The sequence below is a fragment of the Anarhichas minor genome, unplaced genomic scaffold, assembly GCF_050575085.1.
Source record: "Anarhichas minor isolate MPS153535 unplaced genomic scaffold, ASM5057508v1 ptg000038l, whole genome shotgun sequence".
In the NCBI taxonomy this organism is placed as follows: domain Eukaryota; kingdom Metazoa; phylum Chordata; class Actinopteri; order Perciformes; family Anarhichadidae; genus Anarhichas; species Anarhichas minor.
The window spans coordinates 1,181,534-1,202,594 of record NW_027466484.1 but is presented as its reverse complement, the minus strand read 5'-3'; the positions used below and the strand labels follow the sequence as shown (position 1 = coordinate 1,202,594).

The 21,061-nt window shown below is 42.2% G+C and overlaps 1 protein-coding gene across 5 annotated transcripts; it reads right to left on the bottom strand.

Moving 5' to 3' along the window:
- Positions 1-6,979: 6,979 nt before the first annotated feature.
- On the bottom strand, positions 6,980-20,625 carry bag5 (BCL2 associated athanogene 5). Of its 5 annotated transcripts, none has more exons than XM_076107213.1 (4): positions 20,369-20,625; positions 18,615-18,775; positions 14,533-15,429; positions 6,980-13,061 (listed from the first exon to the last, which is right to left on the bottom strand). In XM_076107213.1, exons 1-4 carry the CDS (start codon positions 20,441-20,443, stop codon positions 12,521-12,523), a joined length of 1,674 nt encoding a protein of 557 aa, XP_075963328.1. In that variant the 5' UTR covers positions 20,444-20,625; the 3' UTR covers positions 6,980-12,520. The 5 variants fall into 5 exon arrangements, with proteins under 5 accessions (XP_075963328.1, XP_075963329.1, XP_075963332.1 ...); XM_076107214.1 differs by having other exon boundaries at positions 18,642-18,775; positions 20,369-20,623; XM_076107217.1 differs by lacking the exon at positions 20,369-20,625 and adding an exon at positions 19,942-20,326 and having other exon boundaries at positions 18,642-18,775.
- Positions 20,626-21,061: the final 436 nt, after the last annotated feature.

Below are 21,061 nucleotides of genomic sequence, written 5' to 3'. Positions count from 1 at the left end.
TTAGCGGTGAGAAGAAGGTGGGGCACATTCCTGCTGCAGAGTGTGTTTGTCCTCAGATGTGTGAGACGTGCAACGAGGAAGGACAGACGCAAAGTCACAGGTTGAACTTTGGCCAAACAGGCAACACTGCAGCAGCTCTGCAGCAACATCCAGGAAGCAGCACAGACGTTTCGCTCCGTCAGCTCCATGCGGTGAGATCATGGATCAATACCCATCAAGTTTATAGCTGGAGCTCTTTTGTGAGTCTTGATACAAACACAAAAGTTGGTAAACTGGTTTGAACCTCTCTTAAGCCGTCCATATAGCAGAGTTGGCCTTGCTTATAAATGTATACATTTATTCATCATACATTTATACTTGAGGCGAGGGAGGATGGATCTGAAATAAATCCTCTCGTCTGCAAAAACAGCAAACTAATAAATATGATTTAAAAGTCAGAAATCCCAGCCTCATGATGATAATATTCAATATTCACTTTCCTTTTAGCTCTGGTTTTAGTCTCCACCCCCAAAGAATGTTTCATTTGCTGCTAAATGCTTTTTCACTTTCTTCCCCAGCTAGTCTCTAACTGACTCTGCTCTTTAGTGCTGAGCAGGTGAAATACAGGAAGTGTGCCGTAAAACCAAAACTAAGAGCTAAAAGAGGCTATTTACAGCCGCTGCAACATCCGCTTTTTTGTGGACCTTTCTAGACCTTTTCATTCCACATCCGTCCACTAGTTTCTCTTGTACTGTTTCCTACATTTACGCCTGTCGACTGACCCTTCTCCCCCCCAATTACCCCATTAGCCCATTAGCAATATTAGATACAAAAAACTAAATATAAACAATAAGATTATCAATGAGGTACTTCATGTACACAATGTCGAGTGACTTTAATGTGTTTTCAATCATAAGACTGTCACAAGACTTTTCACTCCACCTGCTGACATAAAGGTCATTAAATTGGATTAAGGTGCAGAAACTGTGCAGGAGTTTGTCACATTTTTCTATAAGCATAGATTTCATTCTTTCTTCTTTAGAGCAGCGGATGAATCGTTCGCCAAAAAGAGGACGTAATTCATAGCTCTGTCTTGTTTCACTTCCTTATTGTTTTTTGCAGACAGCCTTTATCTGACTTACAACCTTTTTACCCCTTTTAGGAATCTCAAACTTCCTGTTCACACAAGTGCAATTAGTTCAGGCTCATTTCACATTTTCCCTCTTGTCTCTCTGCTCCCTTTTGCGAGTACAACATTTGTGTATCAAGTTGGGAACAAACTGCACCGATTCCCACAGGGGCGGGGGGAAGGGAACAGCATTTTGTGTTGTCCTAAATGTCCTAAAATCCCAAACACAGCACACGTCCTGTTCAAGGTGAGAGAGACATGGACGTGGCACGAGGAGCGGCTGCCCCCTGCAGCTCAGACGGAGGTGAGCCAGCCTCGTGCCAGTCAGCCAACACCGCTAACAGTACTTTGTATCCTGAAATAGAGACGTCAGCTCTCTAAGTGGACTGTTTTCCCGGCTCTCCATCGCAGCAAATTGCACTTTACATCAGACTTTATGGATCTGAATAAAACATGACATTCACTCTCGCCATCCGTCCAGGCACTCATGCTATTCTTGTGCATCTGTACATGCCAGAATGCATAGAAGATGCACAGTCATATTGTCCTGAGGGGGGGGGGACATGTTTCACGTTAGGTAACACCTCTTGCACTTTGCCTCCGTCCTTGGCTCGCTCTCTGGGCTCAAGAGTGAGTTGCAGATGTAATTCGTGGGAGTGGAGACACACAATAATACCCGCGGGCCACACAGGGGGCAGCTGCCGGTGCAGTGAGTAATAATTCCTGCTGTTGCCGTGGCAACCGGCCAAATATGGCACCAGCCCCATCACTGTCGGGCACCAGCGGTCCAGCCGCAGAGACAGAACCTGTGATCCCTCAACACATTCCCCAGAAAGATTAGTATCATCAGTATGAATCAGGTATTTTGGGACTGAGTGTGATATTTTTTGCCGCTGTTTAATGTCAATGATAAACTTTATTTACACATTTATCCACCATTTTTTATTTTAGACACATTCAAAGCATCATTGGCCACTAAAAGTCTTATTTTATAAAAGGATTATCCACCTGCCATTGTATCAATTAAGCTTAGATTTGATTCATAATTGAATTCGGTCTCCTTTCACTAACTGGCTGCGCATAAATCTTTGTTAAGTCACTGACTTTCTCACAGGGCCGACATGAGCCTCCAGCTGTTGTCCTGATCCAGAGCTGAATGGTTATCTGTCAAGGACTCCTGCAAAATTAAGACACCATAAACACACTGACAGCAGACAGATGGACCTCGGACCAGAGCCAGTATTTCCAGTTCAGTCTGCTGGGATGCTTTCCTTATCCCCAGTCCTCCACTGACCCCATCTGTGAAGTACTATACAGTTTAAAACCCTCAAACAAAAAGGTTTTCTAACATGAATTGAAATGTGCATAAAAACATCATCGACATGCTAAACGTCGCTCACGAAACACAAAGTAACGCGGAGGCTGATAGGATGCAGGTATTTAGCATCGACTGCATATAAGAAGTGGACGTCAATCACTGTGTAGTCCCGCCCTAAAGCATCCCCTGCTTTATGGTCTGTTTGACTCTAAATGGACCATAATGTACTAAATGAACATCATGCTGTATTGAAGAAGACTTGAAACTAGAGATTGAGACCATAAACTCATGTTCACAATGTTTACTGAGGTAATAAATCAAGAGAGAAGTAGAGTCACTTTCTCATAGACTTCTATCCAACCAGAGGAGTCGCCCCCTGGTGGACACTAGAGAGAATGCAGTTTTTAAGAGCAGAACAGGAGGTTGCGGCCTGTTATGCAAAAGTAAGTATATACATATATTATATTTCCTCTTAATGTTCAGTAGGCCTACTTAACAACAAGCTTAATATTAAAAGAGAAACTGAATAACAACAAAACAAGAGAGCGTTCATGTTTCTCTTTATTTGAAGCAAGGTTCTAAATATAATTGACTTGACCATGAATGCACAAAATGTAATGTAATCCATTCAGACTAAAGAAACATGTTTTGTCTGTGTTTTGTGTACACGGATGATCATCAATGAGAACAAGGTTGCGTTTCATCGAGCAATGTCAAACCATGCTCAATCAATTCCCTTCCCCTCTAACCCTAATCTGCCTCACAGGTCAAACTGATTTTAAAAGCATTTTATTTTAACCCCGTCACCTCTTGCAGTCACAGGCAGCTCAGCGTTAATGATGCAGGCTTTTTCTCTCGCCCGGTGAAAGAGGCTCTGGGAACGTTACATAACCCTCCTCCTCATCTGTTTGTGCACCGCTGCACCGCCGACAGCTCCAAAAAACCCTGCTGCATACTGCATGACATAACCCTCCACCCATCTGACTACACTGTCCTCCCTTCATCTGTTTTCCCTGCATCGCTCTCCTGCGTGGCTATTTTTACACAGGAAAAAAAGCAGACATACGCTGTGTTTATTAATAGTATTCATCTTCAGGCTCGGCACCACATTCTTCTCTCATGCATCTTGTGATTCATCCATTTCTCGGTCCATCATGGACGTCCCCTTTTATCTCTGCATGTCTTCCTCCTCCTGGTGCTCGTAGCCCAGCTCTCTCTCTCAGCTTATGAAATGGTTTTGTTGTGACGTATAACAATATAAATACAGTGTTGTTGTGTTTGATTCTTGAGCTGTTTTGTGACTCTGATTCATCTTGATTTAATGCTATCCTGCATTTCTAAGAATATGTCTTTAGAAACTACAGTTATGGACTACATTTCCCTTGTGTCCTCTGTGGAACAGCACAGGTGTGCTCTGTTTGGTCTCATTATGTGGGGATGAACTTAAAACGGTCAAACAGGAGAAATCTACAAAGACAAAGTAGTGAAATAAACACATAAATGTGTATTTTAGATGTTTTCTTTCCACGAGTCTGGAAGAAGACATGTAATGGAAGAAAAATAGTCCACAATCTCTAAATACTTCAGTGAATAAAACCAATGTTTTTGTCTGTTGTATCTCGCCTTAACTCCAGCAGAAGAGTTGTGAGTTTTCTCATCAACACCAGAAATGAACCTCTGTGTTTGCTGTGTGGTCAACCAAACAAAAATGTAACACACTTTCTATTTAGTGCTTTGAAGATCGTACATTTATAAATCATGGTGCAGTAAGTGCATAAGTGCAGTCGTGGAAGATATATTCAGATCCTTTAAAGGCATTAAACCCACACAGAGAATACTTCACTGAAGGTAAACGTCCTGCATTCAAAACCTTACTTAAGTAAAATTAGCAAAATGTACTTGAAGTACTCATAGTGCAGTAAAATGTATGTATGTTAGTGTGACGACCCTGTCGGCCTGTTCGTTTGGCTGCCTTCCTTGCAGGTGTGGAGGTGGGTGTGGCAGAGGGTCGTCAGGCAGAGTGGAAGCACCTGAGGCCATTAGCACCACTGGCCCTGTGTGCCGGAGCACCCAGAGCACCCAGTATAAAAACTCTCTGGATCCTCAGTTGGTCTCTGGCTCCTTCCTGACACCCATTTTGGTTTTGGTTGGTTTCCACACTATACAACACTGCATATACACTTTACACGCACCCACTCACACTGCTGGAATGACTGACTTCACATGTCACTGGTTATGTTTGTCTTTTATATTGCTTTAAACTTAATAAATAACTGATGAACTGCTTCATTGAATGCATCTCCCTTTTGTTGTCATGGCCGTTCGGCCCGGTTTGTGACAATAGTGTTTCACTATGATATCAGATGTTTCTGGATTAATATCACTGCTGCATGTTGCATTTTACCTCCTTTATATCCTGTTTTCTAGTTTAATCTACATTAATGCATCTTATTCTGTAAGATAATCACATGTTTGTATCTCTCTAAAAATATGTTTTCAGCTTTGTGACGACATAAAGGAACAAACATTCAACGTCGTACACATCTGGAGATACGTGGTTTTCACTGGACAGGAAGGGGATGAGACGGACATGCCACCACTTCAAAATGTCCATTAAAGGTCCATCACATCCTTCATGGTACTGTTGCTGCTGTGGTGATGCATGCTGCAGAGTGTTCATCACCTCCATGTTGCAGGTTATGTAATCAGCAGAGCCTCACAGAGCGATAACACGCCACTGTCTGCTGTCATCAACACTGTGCGCGTGTGTGTGCGTGTGCGTGTGCGTGTGTGACTGGAGCCTCGCCCAGAGCAGCTCATTCTTTACGCCCCCCTGCTGCTGCTTCCTCACAGGCTGCCCTGCAGAGCCGAGCACGTGGCGCCCTCTGGTGGCTGGACGTGAAACGGGGACGACCCATGTGACGCTGCTTCCTCTCTCTACAGGAAGGTCAGAGGTCAGAACAACATCGAGAGCTGCCAGGGATTCAGTAGGTGTGCTTCCTCCTCTTGTTCTCTGTCTGCTGATATTATCTGATTTTATGAGTATTTTAAATACTTTTCCTTGAGCATTTTCATGTTTCTACTTCCACTCCGCTACACCTTAGAGGGAAATAGTGTAGTTACTTTACTCCACTACGATGATCTGATGGCTTCAGTTACTTTGTTGTACTTTTATTTTGAAAGGATTCCTTCTTTTGCTCTCCACCTGCTGATTTCTACCCTCTCGTTTGATTATCTGAGTATTTGAGGTACTTGTACTATACTTGAGTATTTTAATCTCATGTCGCATATCTCTGGGAAATATACTTTTTTACTTCGCTACAATTATCTGATAGCTTTAGTTACTTAAGTTACTTTAGATTTGTGCACACAAAAGTAAAAGTGCAGCTAAAATGATCAGTCGATTAACAGATAATGAATTGGCAACTATTTTGATCGTTTAAAACATTTCATGTTTCCAATATTGTTGATGTATTAATAATAATATTGAGGTTTGGACAAAAGAAAAATTGTGACGGCATTTCTTACTATTTTCAATGTTTTTAAAAACCAAACAAAGTCGACTAATGGAGAAAAAATAATCGGCAGATTAATCCTTCATACTTCAAAATGAGCTCCACCTCAACCAACTACAGCCATCTTTAAAAACATTTTCCTGATTATACTTGTGTAACATGATCAATGCAGCACTTTTACTCGTGGAGTATGTTTACAGTGGTACTTGTACTGCCTGTGGCCTCGTGGTGACTCGGCCCGGTGAAGGAGGACGTGATCTTAACAGAGGCTCAGTGTTGGTGAAAGGTCACCTGATGTTTCTGTGGAGGCCGGAAAAAGTGTCCGCGGTCTCGTCCCGGTCCAGTTCTCTCCCTGATGTTCTCATCACTGGGAAAAACCCTACAAACCTCAAGTGGTGGAGGAAGTATTCAGATCCTTTTACTTCAGCAATAGTACTAATACAACACTGTGAAAATACTCCACTACAACCTATAGTCCTGCATTTAAAACCTTACGTCAGAAAAAGTATGTATCAGCTAAATTAAATATACATGTTTCTGGTTTAATATTACTAATATAATACACGTTGTTATGTGTATGTTGCATTTTACTGCTGTAGTTGTTTTTAATATACTGCTGGCTATAATCTACAGCAATGCATCATATTCTATAAGAAGAAATAAATAAAATACAAATTGAAAGTTTATTTAGCAGGAAGAGGTTTTTTTTTTCATTTCTATTGATTTTTATAGTTTTTCTTCATTCATTGCATCGATCAAACGGATCTTACTTGTGCTGCTGGTTTAACTTCAAATAATGAAAATACCAGATCATTATTTATCACATAATGTTCTCTGTTTGCCAGAATAGAGAGTGAGTTTGTGGTGCATGGAAACGTCTTCTATCCAGCTGAGATACTGTATGTTTTCTTAAAATAACCCTGAGTCTGCGTTTCTTTTAAAGTTTGGGATTGCCTTTGAAAAGCAAGTTGTCGTTTTGTTTTCTCTGGAGAGCAGCCAGGAAAACAAACTAAAACAATAAAACACATTCACATAAAACACTGATCAAGACACGCCGTCTTTATTTTGTAGTGGGAATACAAATTCAAAACACAACCATCCATGGAGCATTCACATTCACGCAACTTTTTCTGGTTTTTTTTCCAGTCTTGTGTGCTTTTTTTAAATTTTGTACAAGCGCGTCTCGGAAGAGAAACAGCAAAAGCCCGTCACAATCAATGCAGTTAAAGGCGACTTAAGAAAACATATCTGGAAAATAAAACAAATGCAATACCCTTTTGTTTACCAACACAGAACACATTTCTGTCGTTCGCAGAAAGAAAGGCAAAGCAGTAATAAACGGTGACGAAGGAACATAAAAAAGTGCGCTTGAATCAAAGAACTTTTTGTTAAAGCTCAGTTAGGAAGATCGTTTCCTTTCAGGTGGATTTCTACTTTATTAAATCCTCATTTTTGCTTTCTAACATTATTTCCACTTCATATTTTACCACTTTTAAACAATCAACCTTCGTTCTGCGTCGTACGATCAGCTGCTGGATTGAGCATCATGTTGCACCAGCTTTAAGTAAGTCTGAACGTAGCGGAGGAATCGCTGAAACTTAGTTATAACAGTAAAATTAAACGGAACAGTTTGACATTTTGGAGAATAGGCTTATTTATTTCTTGCCGAGAGTTAGCTGAGAAGATAGACACGTCTCTCGGGTGTCTGCAAGTTAAATATGAAGCTACCGTTAGCAGCTGGCTAACTTAGCTTAGCATAAAGACTGGAAACGGGGAAACAGCTAGTTTGTTTTCTCTGTCGAGAAAATCTGGAAATAATAGAGGTTTAGCATCAATTCAGTGGTGGAAGAAGTATTCAAATAATTTAAAAGTATTAATATCCGTGTGGAAATACTCTGTTCCAAGGAAACATTCTGCATTCAAAATCTGTGAAAAGTAAAAGTACATTATAAGCAACAAAAGATAAAGTACTCATAATGTGGATACTCCCAGTGTACTATTATATTATTGGATACTGTTATACTATCATGAATGTATTAATATGTAAGCTGTACTTTAATGTTGTCATTTTAACTACTTTGAATACTTTTGGTAGTTTCATCTGTAAATAATGGATCCTTTTTTTATAAACTTGTGTATTTTGTGCGTAAAACGTTACTATAGCTTTTAAACAAATGTCGTGAGGTTAAAAGTACTAAGTATCATTAAACGTAAGTATACAAATTAGTAGTATTTCCACCACTGATGGAGTAAATAAAGCAGGTTTAATAGCAGTTAGTGTCGACACTAGACTTACAATCACACTTCAGCTGGTGCAACTGGCCGCTGATCTTTAAACTCAACAACAAACTCAAAGGAGTTAGTTTCACTTCAAACACACCCGGAGTGTGTTTGAACCTTTGGGCGAAGTAAGAAGCCGGCGTTAAGTTGCTTTTCATTGTTAAGGTCTCTGAAATCAACTTTGGTACAATGAATACAAAGACAAAACATTCCTCAATGACTACATTCAATCTAGGATCAGGAAAACAAAATCTTAAAATCTGCAGGTTTGGTGTAAATGCATCGTCCCGTGATGGACGTCAGGCGGCCACCTCTCGATCCCCCGCTGGGTCTGAATCTTTTAAACTCTTTGACTAATGGACTCCAGTTTGAATACTCTGGACGACCCCGAGCTGCTTTTGTGTGTGTGTGTGTGTGTGTGTGTGTGTGTGTGTGTGTGTGTGTGTGTGTGTGTGTGTGTGTGTGTGTGTGTGTGTGTGTAAGTAAAAGACTGAGTTATTGTATTTTAGGATTAGGAATCTATTAAATGCCACTTTCTGAAATAAGTGAGCGGTGAGTCGACTCTCTGAGGCTTTGCTTCAATTTGAGCACAACTGTCTGTTTTTTAAAGGATAAGTTTGGTAATATTCTTGATTTTCTTCTTGTCAATAAATCACAAAAAACAAATATAACTATCTACTAATTATTAGAAACTAATTTATTTCGACTCTCATTCACCGTCCCGCTAGAACACCACATGTGGATCAATCCGTCGCTGAAAATAGTCCCCAACGAATTCTCCATTTCCTCTTATTTGAGACGTTTGCTAAAAACATATTGAACATTGTATTTGTACTTTGTTTCCTGTTTTTTAAGAATTGCATTTTGTTTTTGTTGGTTTTGGTCTTTCGATGGGATTTCATGACGATAACAAAAACTACCTTTAAAATGTCGCTCCGTGACTCTTCCGATATCACGCTTGTATTTGACAAACTTTCATGCAAAGACGAACTAGTTAACGCAGAAATACGTTCTTTCAGACCTATAAAATGCATCATACTGTCATCGATTCCTATTAGTTCAGATGTGAAATGGTTTTGTAAACCTACCTGGAACCAGGGTCCGCACATACACGGCCATCCTCCGTCTTTATGTTTGTTCTTATGAACCAGAGGATTCATTTGTTATGGTTGGCTGAACGCCCACTCATGGAGGCGCCACGAACACTGAATTTAAAACAAAAAAAGCTTCGAGACACTATGATGGCAAGACAGAAAAAAAAAAAAAGGTAACACGTCTTTAAAAAGTGTAAAACTTTTGATAAATGATTCAAATGTTTAGTTTTTTTAAAAACAAGCATGTGAAGTTAAGGTGCGTCCGGGTTGGTTTGGTCTGAGAGAGCATAAGGTTTCTGTGAGAAAGCATCTGTTGCAACAGCAGCCAGGCGGGCCGACGATGAGTATTGATCACTTTAATCTAATTCTCTCCCGGCTGAGTCATCCTCAGACCCACGAGGACCCGGCTGCAGGCGTGGTGCCAGAGAAACGCTTCCGACAGCAGGTTAATGCACGTGACGAGGGTTCAGGAACACGTTTCCACAACAAACATCTGCTTCACCTCGTTTGTTTTTCTGTTGCTTTAATTAAAACTTATGGAGACATTTGACCCTTTTAGTTTGTTTACACGACGAACAACCAGCGTCGACAAGCGAGAGGAAAACCTGCCGAGTGGAGAGAAAGGGAACGCTCGACAATCAGAGGTTCCTCTTTACCAACGTGATCAGACTCAAAGAAATCTAAAGTAAAAGTACAAAAGTATTTAAAAATATACTTAAAGTACTCATTATGCAGAAAGGCTCCTTTCAGAATAAATATATATGATTGGATTATAATATAGATTAATGCATTATCGTGTTCATCTCTTTAATTTTGCAGCTAGTAAAGGTGGAGCTTTACTTCATTTGAAGTGCTTTATATACTGCTGGGTAGTTTAATCTATAATACTTCATCATTTATTACTTGATATATATTTTGTATTAATAATCAGGAACTGCAAAGTAAATAGAGCTGTCAAATAAAAGTAGAGGAATAAAAAGTTCAACATTTACCTTAAAGTATAAAGGAGTGTAAAATACAAATACTTAAAAGTACCTCAAGATTGCACTGAAATACAGGACTTGAGTAAATATACTTAATTACTTTCTAGCACGGATTAAGAAGCTGTTGTGGAGCTTTCTATCGTATCACATGTTTACATTTCCATTCTTTCTCAGCAGGTTTTATAAAAGCTCTTTCTGCTGAAAACAGCTGGAACGAAAGATGCCGAAAAATGAGCTGAAAGAAGCTAAAACGCTCTGTAGCGCTGACGGGGAATTGCAGTCAGATGATAATTCTCACGAATGCCGCCTCGAACGTCATGTGATCCTTTGTTAAGATGAAAGTATTGATTTAAAGCCGGCTTCAAAAACTCCTAGAATTGCTCAGAAAAAGCTCATTTCATACGACAGAAAGCTCCAGAACATCTTCTAAAAGAGGTGCGATTGTTTTGTGAACTGATGTTTTCAAAGGTCGAGAGTGAGCTTTCAAAATTCTACATTTTCTGCAGAAATCAATGAATCACAAAAACAATGTGTTATTTTCGAGGTCAGCAGGAAGCTGTGAAGTAAGTCGGCTAATTATTTTAGTTTTGTCGTGTTGCGTTGCGTCTCCAACGTGACTCGTTTTTATTACATAAAGGAGCGCCGTCATTCTGTGTCGCCACAGATGATTGACCAGCACTCCTCCACCTTATTAGTTCAAATACTGACTCGAAGGAGCCTCAATTTCTGACCAGTAGTGCAAATTATCTTCTGGCGACGGCGGCCCGAGGTGCTCTACTCCACAAACATTCGGTGCGCCTTTTTATTTCTCGACAAGGCTGCTTTCTTTTTACACAAACAGGAGGTTTTACAGGGAAGGGTGAAAATAAAGGCACAGAGATTTTGGTCCCTCCCTCCCTCCCCCCCGCAGACTCTCGAGCAGCAGCCTCGAGAAGTTTCTAGAAGGCTCTGTCGACTGCGATCACCATCAGTACTCTCTCTACCGCACAGGACACGACTGCTGGCCCTGTGAGCTTCAGCCTTGATGTGTCAATCCAGAGGATATCACCCCTCCCTTCCTCTTCCTCTCCCCTGGGGACCTCTCACAGTCGCACTTCTCCACTCAGTATAAAAGCAGCGGGTCGAAACAAAAAAGCAGCAGCAATAAAATGTCACCTCCTCGTCTTCTTCTATCTCTGAATAAAAAGAAAACCCCGATCCATTTATAGCCAAACTCACAAACATTTTAAACATGTTACAAACAAACAAACAGCTACACAAGCAGCGAGGGGAACGGGGCTTTTATCTTCTCAAACATCCTCACGTCTCCACACCGATTTCTTTATCTGCGGTTTGCAGGATTTTCAGGGTGTGACTTTGGAGCGCTACCAGAGACACGGAGGGGACAAACAGGTCCACACGGAGGGGACAAACAGGTCCACGAGGAGAGTGAATGATATTTATATATCATCAATATTCCCGACTGTTTAAACAGAGATGGCCTGGCTTCGACACCAGCAGGATGTTTGGTGGAAACGCCTCAGATTAAATGTAACATTCGTTCACACCATCTGCTTTGTCAAATAGAATCGGACCACGTTTGATTTCTGTAGGAAACTGCAGCGAAAATAAAAGTTAAAAAAACGTCCAAATTCGGTCCAGAACCAACAGGTGTCACCATCTGGACCGAGCCGGTAGCCGTGGACCACGCTCTCTCTAATTAGGTCGCTGTATTTAACACATGCTGCCTTCATTAGCAACTCGGATTAATCAGGCCAGACGGGGAAGCGACTGCGACGCGATCCATCACACTTCATCGATATCAAGTGCAGTCTGGAGGACACGACCACTTTAACGGGCATCATCTTGGTGCTGTGGCCGCAGGCTTCAACACACACACACACATCAAACAACGACGTAGACGACAGACAACACCTCGCACACACACACACACACACACACACACACACACTTGGGAGATTTCAAAAGAAAATCTTCAAAAACGCACCAAAGAAATTCAAAGTGTTTCACAAAAGGAGTTCTGTGTCTTCTCAGCAGGGTCGGCCACATCTACCACAAAAAGAGACAAAAGAGAAGCGCTGCTGCAGTGCATTCTGGGGATTTGAGTCAATATTTACAGCCCGTGGAATGATAATGTACCAGTTTTTTTTTTTTTTTGTCTTTTTATTTACGCCCCCCCTCCGATGTCCCGCTGCCACGCTGTGATGTTTATATTTCATAAATCAATACTCCCACTCGTCCGTCTTCATGTCCAGGTAGTTGAGAATGTTCTGGGCAAACTTCACCGCCTGCTTCCGCGCCATCTTGGTGGTCTCGTCGCCCTGTGGGTCCACGGCGTCCAGCGTCAGCAGCTGTTTGGTCAGCAGCTCCTCCAGCAGAATGTAGCTCTTGTCGACCCGCTTGCCGTCGAAGCCCAGGGCCTGGGCCTGGAGGTCCGAGAGGCTCCCCAGGACCAGCCACACGGCCCGGTGCGCCGGCTGCTCGCTGGGGCCCGGCTGGCGGCGCGCCAGGGCCTCGCGGAGGTCCAGGAAAGTGATGATGGCTTGGACCTCCACCACGGCACGGCGGCGGGCCTCTCGGATGCACGGGTTCTTGGCCGTGTCCACTTGGTCCAGGTGGGTGAGGAGGCTCTGGAGCTCGGCTTTGGGCCCGAAACTCAGATCGCCCATCACGCAGTGCCGCAGGACGCCCTCTCGCAGGTGGGAGACGTGAGCTCGCACCGCCTCGATCTCACGGATGGAGTTGTTCTGCCCCAAGTCGTACCTGAAGAAAGAAACACTGAATCACTGCGCTGACAACTCAGACCTGTCATCACAGAGTCCGTACTGCTCCAATACTAAGTATTAGTGCTGATGAGTGCATGAAATAATCTATATTAATGAGGATATTTTCCTACATCAATATCTGATGACTAAGAAATGATATTGATGTTTAAACTAATGCGATGAACTCTTCCAGTGTTACGAAATGCATGAGATCAAATTCTTTATATACGTGTCAAACTAGAACTTAAAATAACTCATTCTGTTAGTTTGTTTTGTGACGGTGTCGTGATAATCCTTAGGAGTACTCTGATGATTTGGCACTGCGCTCCTAAAACAGTCAGCCTCATCATGGATGAAAAAAAAAAAAGTTTAAATTAAAATTGATGCAGCAGAACCAGAAATAAGGTATTTTTTTCATTTCATGCATTCTTCTTCTTTGTCAAAACCTGGAGCCTACATTACCCACAATGCAACTAGTAGCAGCTAGCCCAACTGTTCTATTACTACCGGAGCAACAAAAGGTTTTACAACAACAGTAGTCAGTGAACTGACTACTTCCCCTTTAAGTTACTTTTGTTGTTTTCACAAAACAAAGTTGGCTTTTCGATATTTAAATGAGCTGGACTTTGTTGCAGTTAAATGTTTTTGTACCAGGAGGCAAAAGGTCTTCTGACATGGAGGAGGCGGAGCAGCTCCGTCACACCAGCCAGAAAAAAACTCAATTTATCCCACCAAAATAAAAGCATCAGTTCAAATCTATGGTATGCTCAGGAGTCAGTTGGCACCTTTTATTACTCGTAAAAAACTAAAGTAAACATTAAAATGTCTGTGCATACTGTGTCAAACAACCTTTTTTTAACCATAATTGAATCTCAAAACTCGGCAGCACAAAGAGAAACGTGTGAACAGAGTGGTACTTCTACGTAATAGAGTGCTCGGTAGGCGTGTTATTGCTGTCAGTGCTTCTCTGGGGATGAGAGTCTAATTCACTTGTGACTGTGCAGCACGATTCAAATCAAAATGCAACAACAATCCACCGCCCAGGCTGCTGGTGATGCACAACATCAGCGCAGTGTGTACACGTCTTACTTTGAAGAACAGAAAATGTTTATGAAAGTTGTATATCTTAACATTTGCATTAGAGCTCAAACAATTAGTCAATGGACAGAAAACAAATCAACTATTCTGATAATCAATCAATTTTAAGTCTTTTTTTTTTTTAACAAAAGCGACAAACTCTTCTAAGATGTTAATATTTAGTCTTTTATGAGAGTAAATCGATTATTTTTGGGGTTTTGAACTGTTGCTTGCACAAAACAAGACCTTTTAAGACTTTTTTTTCACCATTTCCTGACTTTTTAAAGACCAAAACTATTTGATAAATATGGAAAATAATCCGCAGATTAATCACAAAAACTATTCATTGTGGCCCTGAACTGCTCATCTCCATTCTGTTGAGTGAAGCCTACCTGCGTGTGTCTTCTCCCTCCCCCTCCAGGTCCAGATGTTTCAGCAGCCCGTTTATCTCCTCCACAACCTGCTTCCTGTAATTTCTGATCGCCGCGTTCCCGGAAACATCCAGAGCGTCCAGGTCCACCTCCATCTCCGTCAGGATGCGTGACAGGTGGGCGCAGCTGTCCCTGCCGCTCAGGCCCATCAGCAGAGCCACCAGCTGACCGCGCGCCACGCTCACCTTCACCATCACCTGGTTGATGCGGTACACGGCCTCGTGGGTGTCGCCCGGCAGCGGCAGGGAGAGCGTCTGCTGCTCCGTGCGACTCTCGATCACGTCCTGGACGGCGCACATGCGGGTCAGCGCCCGGTAGCGCGCCTTGCGGAGCGGCACCCTCCCCTCGGTCTTGACTTGGGTGAGCCTCAGCACGATCACCTGCAGGGCGTCCACCAGCTCGTCGTTTATTTCTGCCACCCCGCCGGACCGCTGGGGCGCCACCACGCGGTCGTCCACCAGCTGCCGCGCCTCGTTGCTCAGCTCCTCGATGGCCGCGCGGGACGGATGGGTGGCGTTCTCCTCCAGGTAGCGCAGGAGGCCCTCCACCTCCTGCGCCGCTCTCTTCCGCGCCCCCTGCAGCTCCTGCTTGCCCTCCGTGTCCACCTGGTCCACGTCCAGCAGCAGCCGCGTCAGCTCGCGCTCCAGACGCTTGTAGTCGCGGTCGTGCTGCAGGCCGCTGAAGGTGCACACCTGGGGCCCCAGAGACGTCACCTCCTTGTGGACCTCGTACAGCCGCATCATGGCAGGGTGCTGTGGATAATACGGCTGCTGCTGCTGCTCCATTGGATGCTGTTGTTGCTGCTGTGGGCCGCCATGGTCCATCCTCTTCCCACCATCAAAGGGCTTCCCAAACAGGCTGGAGGAAACAGAAAGGAAGCATGAAGGGACGGTCAGAACGATAACACTGACTTTGTTTACATGCACACTCATGTTCCACTATTATTCAGAGTATGACAGTATCAGCCCGAATTTGATGGCTCATGTAAACAACAGATTCCGTTTAGATATCCTGAATTAGACCTTATCCCGAATGGAGCAAGACATGTGGGATGTGCGGCAACATGGCAACGCTCCTATTCCAAGATGGCGACGGCGAAATCGCCGAACTTGAGGCTTCAACAAACCAACGGGTGACGTCACGATGACTACGTCCACTTCTTATATACAGTCTGTGGTTGAACACAAAGCTGAAGCAGAGATGCATGCCCAAAACAAAAGCTAACTTTTCTGGTTGGAAGGAGATAAACAGGTTCTTGGATATGAAGAAATATCACAACGCATTCATTCAACATTCATTCGCTATGTCAGCCGCTTATTAGTGATATTGTCTGTTTCAGAAAAACGCCAAAAACTGGAATATTTGGTGCTTGTAAACATAGTCGTCATTGTTGTTTTCTGGCCAGAATGACTGGATTTACTTACAGCCAACACTGGTTGAATGAACTAATGTCTGGATCTCTGCCAGAGCAGCTGGCTCAAAGACAAACTCTACAACCTCAGCCAACCATTTAAATCAACAACTCCAGAGGAGAACAATGTGCTCACATGCTACTTAATATGTAAATAACGCCGCATTTCAGTAAATCTTTCTCCGCATTCCTGCGTTAGTTATAACGTATACGACCTTCTGATATAACCACGACGGCTGTTATGTTGCACTGGACACGGTCGCCCACTGGCTCCTTAAAAAGATAAAATAAATCACGAGACGAAAAATCAGCCACGGATAAAGAGTTGTATCTACGATTTGCAGGCAGTTCTGTCATCCTGAACAAGCAGCCCGGGGGCTGAAGAGTCATTAAACATGAAAATAATCCGTTTAATGTGTGCAGTCCTGACGCTCTGCCACCGGGCTGCCACTGTGCAACTTGCTGCTGGTCTCCAGGAAGCGTTAACCGGCCTCGTCTATCTGGAGGTTCAGTTTGCTCCTAATTCCTTCTGGCCTTTTTTATCAAACTGTTGTAAAAACCGGATTCTGGATACTTAAAATCAGCATTTTAGGTTATTTCTGATACCAATACATCAAAAGATATTCATCTTTTTACGCTCTAGTAGATGACTGAGTTGCAAAATCAATAAAGTTAAATGGTGCAGAGACGTATATTCTGACGTGTATTCAGAGTGTTTAACAATAACTTTATTTCACTAAAAAACGTCTGAACAGAGAATCTTTCTTGCACTTGTAACTATAAATAACAGATCTTTAATCTCTATTCAGACACTTGTTGGTTAAATAATAATATTGCTGTGAAACGACCTGAATGAGGAGCTTCTTGGACTGTTATTCAGTAATAATTTGGGCTGCCCTCTCGTAACTTAACGTAGTTAACCAAGATTTCTTTAGTCTATTGTTTGCTTATTTTCAAGCTGAATGCATGAAACACATCAACACATCAACGGAAAACACAGGATTGAAATTGGTGCTTTTGTGGGATTATTTATGAAAGAAACTCACTTTTGCAGATCTGTTTAAAATCGTACAAGTGTTATTCGACTGTGGATTCCTTTGGTCGAGGAAAGTCCTGGTGAACTCTTTACACTCAGGCCTACAGAGGTTAACTGGTTCAGAGCCACTAAAACAGTTCTACGTCACAACCACCCCACTGACATCAACAGTGATACAAACAATGCGTCGTTAGATACTGTAAAAGGTGATTTGCTAGTAAAAAACCTTTGAATGAATCCGTTTTTATTTATTAGATTTGATTAACTCCACTGTTTTTCTTTAACACATATTTTTATTGCTTCTTATATTATACATATTTTTAGTTTTCTTCTTTTTATGGAGCCTCCCAGCAAAAGCATGTCACACTATTGTACAAGCCGAGTGACAATAAACGTCTTGAATCTTAAGACGAGACGAGAACAAATGCCCGCGTGATACATTCGTCTGAATCTCAGCCGTCACAGAGGCGTGAACGAGGTTAACCTACATTCGGTCTCTTCTGGAGGAACAGCCCGCGTGACAAACGCTCAGAGTGCTGCTGAGTGTTCGTCACGTGATGGTGGTCGCTCTGTGATCCACGTCTACGGGATCCGGCCGACCGATCAGCTTCTAATACCGAGGAGGAAATAAACTGACCAACACCCAAAATACAAACACGCTTCAGTTCAGCTCAGCCTCCACAGGAAGAAGTGTGTTGAAGCGTGTCACAGGTTCCTCCAGCTCACAAACGTATTCTTAAAGATTTGATGCTCTTCTCTGTTGTTTTTAGTCATTTTAAAACTTAATATATTAAAGCTCGTCGTTTTATCGACTCAACAATGAATCTACTGATCCAGAGAATAGTCGGATTACCTTGAGCTCATTCTCTGTAGTTTGAAAGAGGAAGGTTGTGTCAGAGGGACGGTAACTTTGCCTTTCCTTGTAGTAGTTTTGCATTTGTTTGTAGTCTTTAAGTATCGATCATTTTTCGTAGTTTTGTCTTTTTTCGTGATCATCTGGGTATTTTTTGTCTCTTTTGTAGTTTCTTTGCATCTCTCTGTAGTTGTTTTGCATCTGTTTTTCTTACGTCTCATAGTTATTTCTTTGAGTAATTTCACATTGTGTAGTTTTGTGTCTTTTTGTGATCGTTTGCGTATTTTTGTAGTCAATTTAGTCATTGGGTGTCTCGTTGTGTGAATCTTTTTGTAGTAATTTACATCATCGTCAGTCATTTTGCATTTTTCATCTCTTTGCAGACATTTTGCATCTTTCTGTTTTACGTCTCTTGCAGTCGTCTCTTTGAAGTCGAGTTGCGTCTGTTGTTTTGTGCCTCTTTTTGTAGTCATTTTGAGTCAACTTGCAGTTGATTGCATCTGTTTGTAGTCACTTAGCGTATCTTTGTAGTCATTGTGTCTCGTAGTAGTTGTTTTGCATCTTTGTGGTGTTGTTTTACGTCTTGTTGTAGTTGTCTCTTCGAAATCAGTTTGTGAATCTCTAGTTTTGTGTATCTTCTTTGTGTTAATCCTTTTTGTAGTCCTTTTGCATCAATGTATAGTGTATTATAGTATTGTTGTGTCTCTTTCTAGTCTTGTTGACTTCTTGAACCAGAATGTTACCGCTGTTGTTGTTTTGAAGAACTGCACCTGAACTTCACACTGAAGATGAAGGGAGGCCGTCTGGTCCCAAAGCTTCCTGCCAAACAGATCCACACTGACACTCCTGAGCAGAGATATTGTACACAATGCGACAGCGTACTATACAAAATGTTGTGTTTCAGCTGCAAAATGAAGGGAAAGAAACAAATACTGGATTAGATTGGTTGGGAAGATAATATCTATGTATATAGAAATATACTTTGATCAGGAGCAAAAACAAACATGATCAGAACATTCCTGAACTCTACGATGTTAAGAACAGTCACTTCACGCAGAGGCTCGGACCTCTCGGGGCCCCGGGGCCGATCAGCCATCCATCCATGATCACAATGCAAACCTCTAGTCTACTGAAATGAAGAAGCACCTCCAGCATTAACATAAACAAAGAATAGGAAAGAGGATTAAATTCATCCCAACATTTTCACAAACGGCGACATCAAAGTGAACTTTCTCTATCTGCAGGGTGAACTGTAACACAGCGGATTAAGATGAGGAACGTATTGTAGATTTAGCTCAAGGGACAAGGTTGCATCACGAGACAGGCTGTCATCAGTCGAGGGCCCTGAAAGCATGATGGGATTGTTGCATACGAACACAAAGCCCAAAATATTTGTTTTGTTATTCACAGCATCAATAACACTTATTGGAATAGACAGGATTATGTTATCAGCAATCCCTAAAGTACTTTTATGTCAGAGGGAGAAGAGGGCTGGGCATTTCCAGAATAGTGGATGGACGCATGCCGGAGCCAGAGTTTACAAATCGGGAGTATTTAACAGGATAATCTCAGCTAAATCCACTCCAGTCTGACAAACACCTCATCCCTTAATTTGATCCAAGAGAGACGCAAAAGGGAGGCTGCTGTGATGAAGCTAAGAATAGGTTTGCTAGTAAGAATCTTCCCTGTCATGAGTCACAACGAGCCCAGAAAACGTACAAGCACCTTCCTGCACGGCTGCATGATGCACCGGTTCCTGCACGGCTTTGCGCATTATGTCGCCATACAAAATCCCATTTGGCACAGCTGGTTTTTGCGAAGGTAAACGTATACACACAGTCAACACACCTCCGGATCTAACGGCTGCACGAAACACCTCGAAGCATCTACCTGTCAGCTGCGTCCTCTCGCACACATACAAGCAGCATTATATATATATATATATATATATATATATATATATATATATATATATATATATATATTTATATATATATATATATATATATATATATATATATATATATATATTTATATATATATATATATATATATATATATATATCTCACCTTTTCAAAACTCCGAACACATTCGCGCACATTTTTTAACGGATGTATGTTTCCATCGGCCACAGCAGGGCGGGTTCGTGGAGCCAAGTGGCATCCAGATGGATCACCAAAACCAAATCTCTCTCCTCAAAAACGAGAGCGAGCGAGCGAGCGAGAGACAGAGAGAGAGAGAGCGAGAGAGAGAGAGAGAGAGATGTCGGTGATGCTCCGGTCAGCTTCAGCACCTAACCGACCTACTGTCTGACTGCTCTCCACGTACAGTACTCTGTGAATGCCATTGTGTCCGTGTGTCGATGCGTTAAGCTAGTTCCACATGATCACCTGACTCAGCCCCACCTTTTAGCCCAATAACTCCAGCTTTTTTTTGTTTTTTTTAGGTCTTAATAGACAAACAGCACTTCGCCCCTTTAATGGTTTTAACCCTTACCTGCATAGCCAGCGTACAGCCATCTGAAAGGTCCCGGAAAAGTGCGCACCTCGCCCCGATTAAAGCTATAAACATTAGCCTACCTAAGCTACCTTCTAGTAGTTACTTTCCGGTGCTCACGCGTAAGAACTAACGCGGAGTTTATCGTCGCTCATTTGGGTAGAGAAAAACCGTTTCACCGGTGTTTGTTTCACTCGACGGTTACGAGCTGTTCGTGGATGAATAGTTATCGTGTTATGAATCCACATCGACGGAGAACAAACGTCACGCAGGTGTCATGTTACAACGGATTGACTTCACTATTTTCTTTAACGGAGGGCAAGTTTTGGTTGTCCAACATAGAGTGCGCTCCATTTTGATCGTGTGGTCGTGCCGTTGGATCGTAGCGGCAAGGGCGGGTATGACGCTCGCTTAGAATTCACCTAAAGAAATTAAAAATAGTAAAAATTTGGATTTTGTTTTTGATTTATCGTTTTAACATTGTTTTGTTTTATCGACGAGGTTTAGAAAAAAAACTGTTATGTCATTCAAAACGTCACATTATCCAACTTCAATAATGAAAAGTGAGTAAAGGAAGTCGAGAGCCGGAAACAAGAGACAGCTCGCCTTCAAAGTAAAAGCTTTTTCAAGTTGTCAAACGTGTTTGCTCCAGCGATCAATTTAAGGAGAGATAAATTAAATGAATAAACAAAT

What these genes read in the sequence shown, in the direction of transcription:
- bag5 (XM_076107213.1), bottom strand. Translation starts at nt 20,443, where the DNA reads ATGTTTATAGCTTTAATCGGGGCGAGGTGCGCACTTTTCCGGGACCTT. An exon ending in GCTGTACGCTGGCTATGCAG is followed by an intron (nt 18,776 to 20,368) that starts GTAAGGGTTAAA and finishes TTCATTTTGCAG; the next exon opens with CTGAAACACAACATTTTGTA. An exon ending in TCTTCAAAACAACAACAGCG is followed by an intron (nt 15,430 to 18,614) that starts GTAACATTCTGG and finishes TGTTTCCTCCAG; the next exon opens with CCTGTTTGGGAAGCCCTTTG.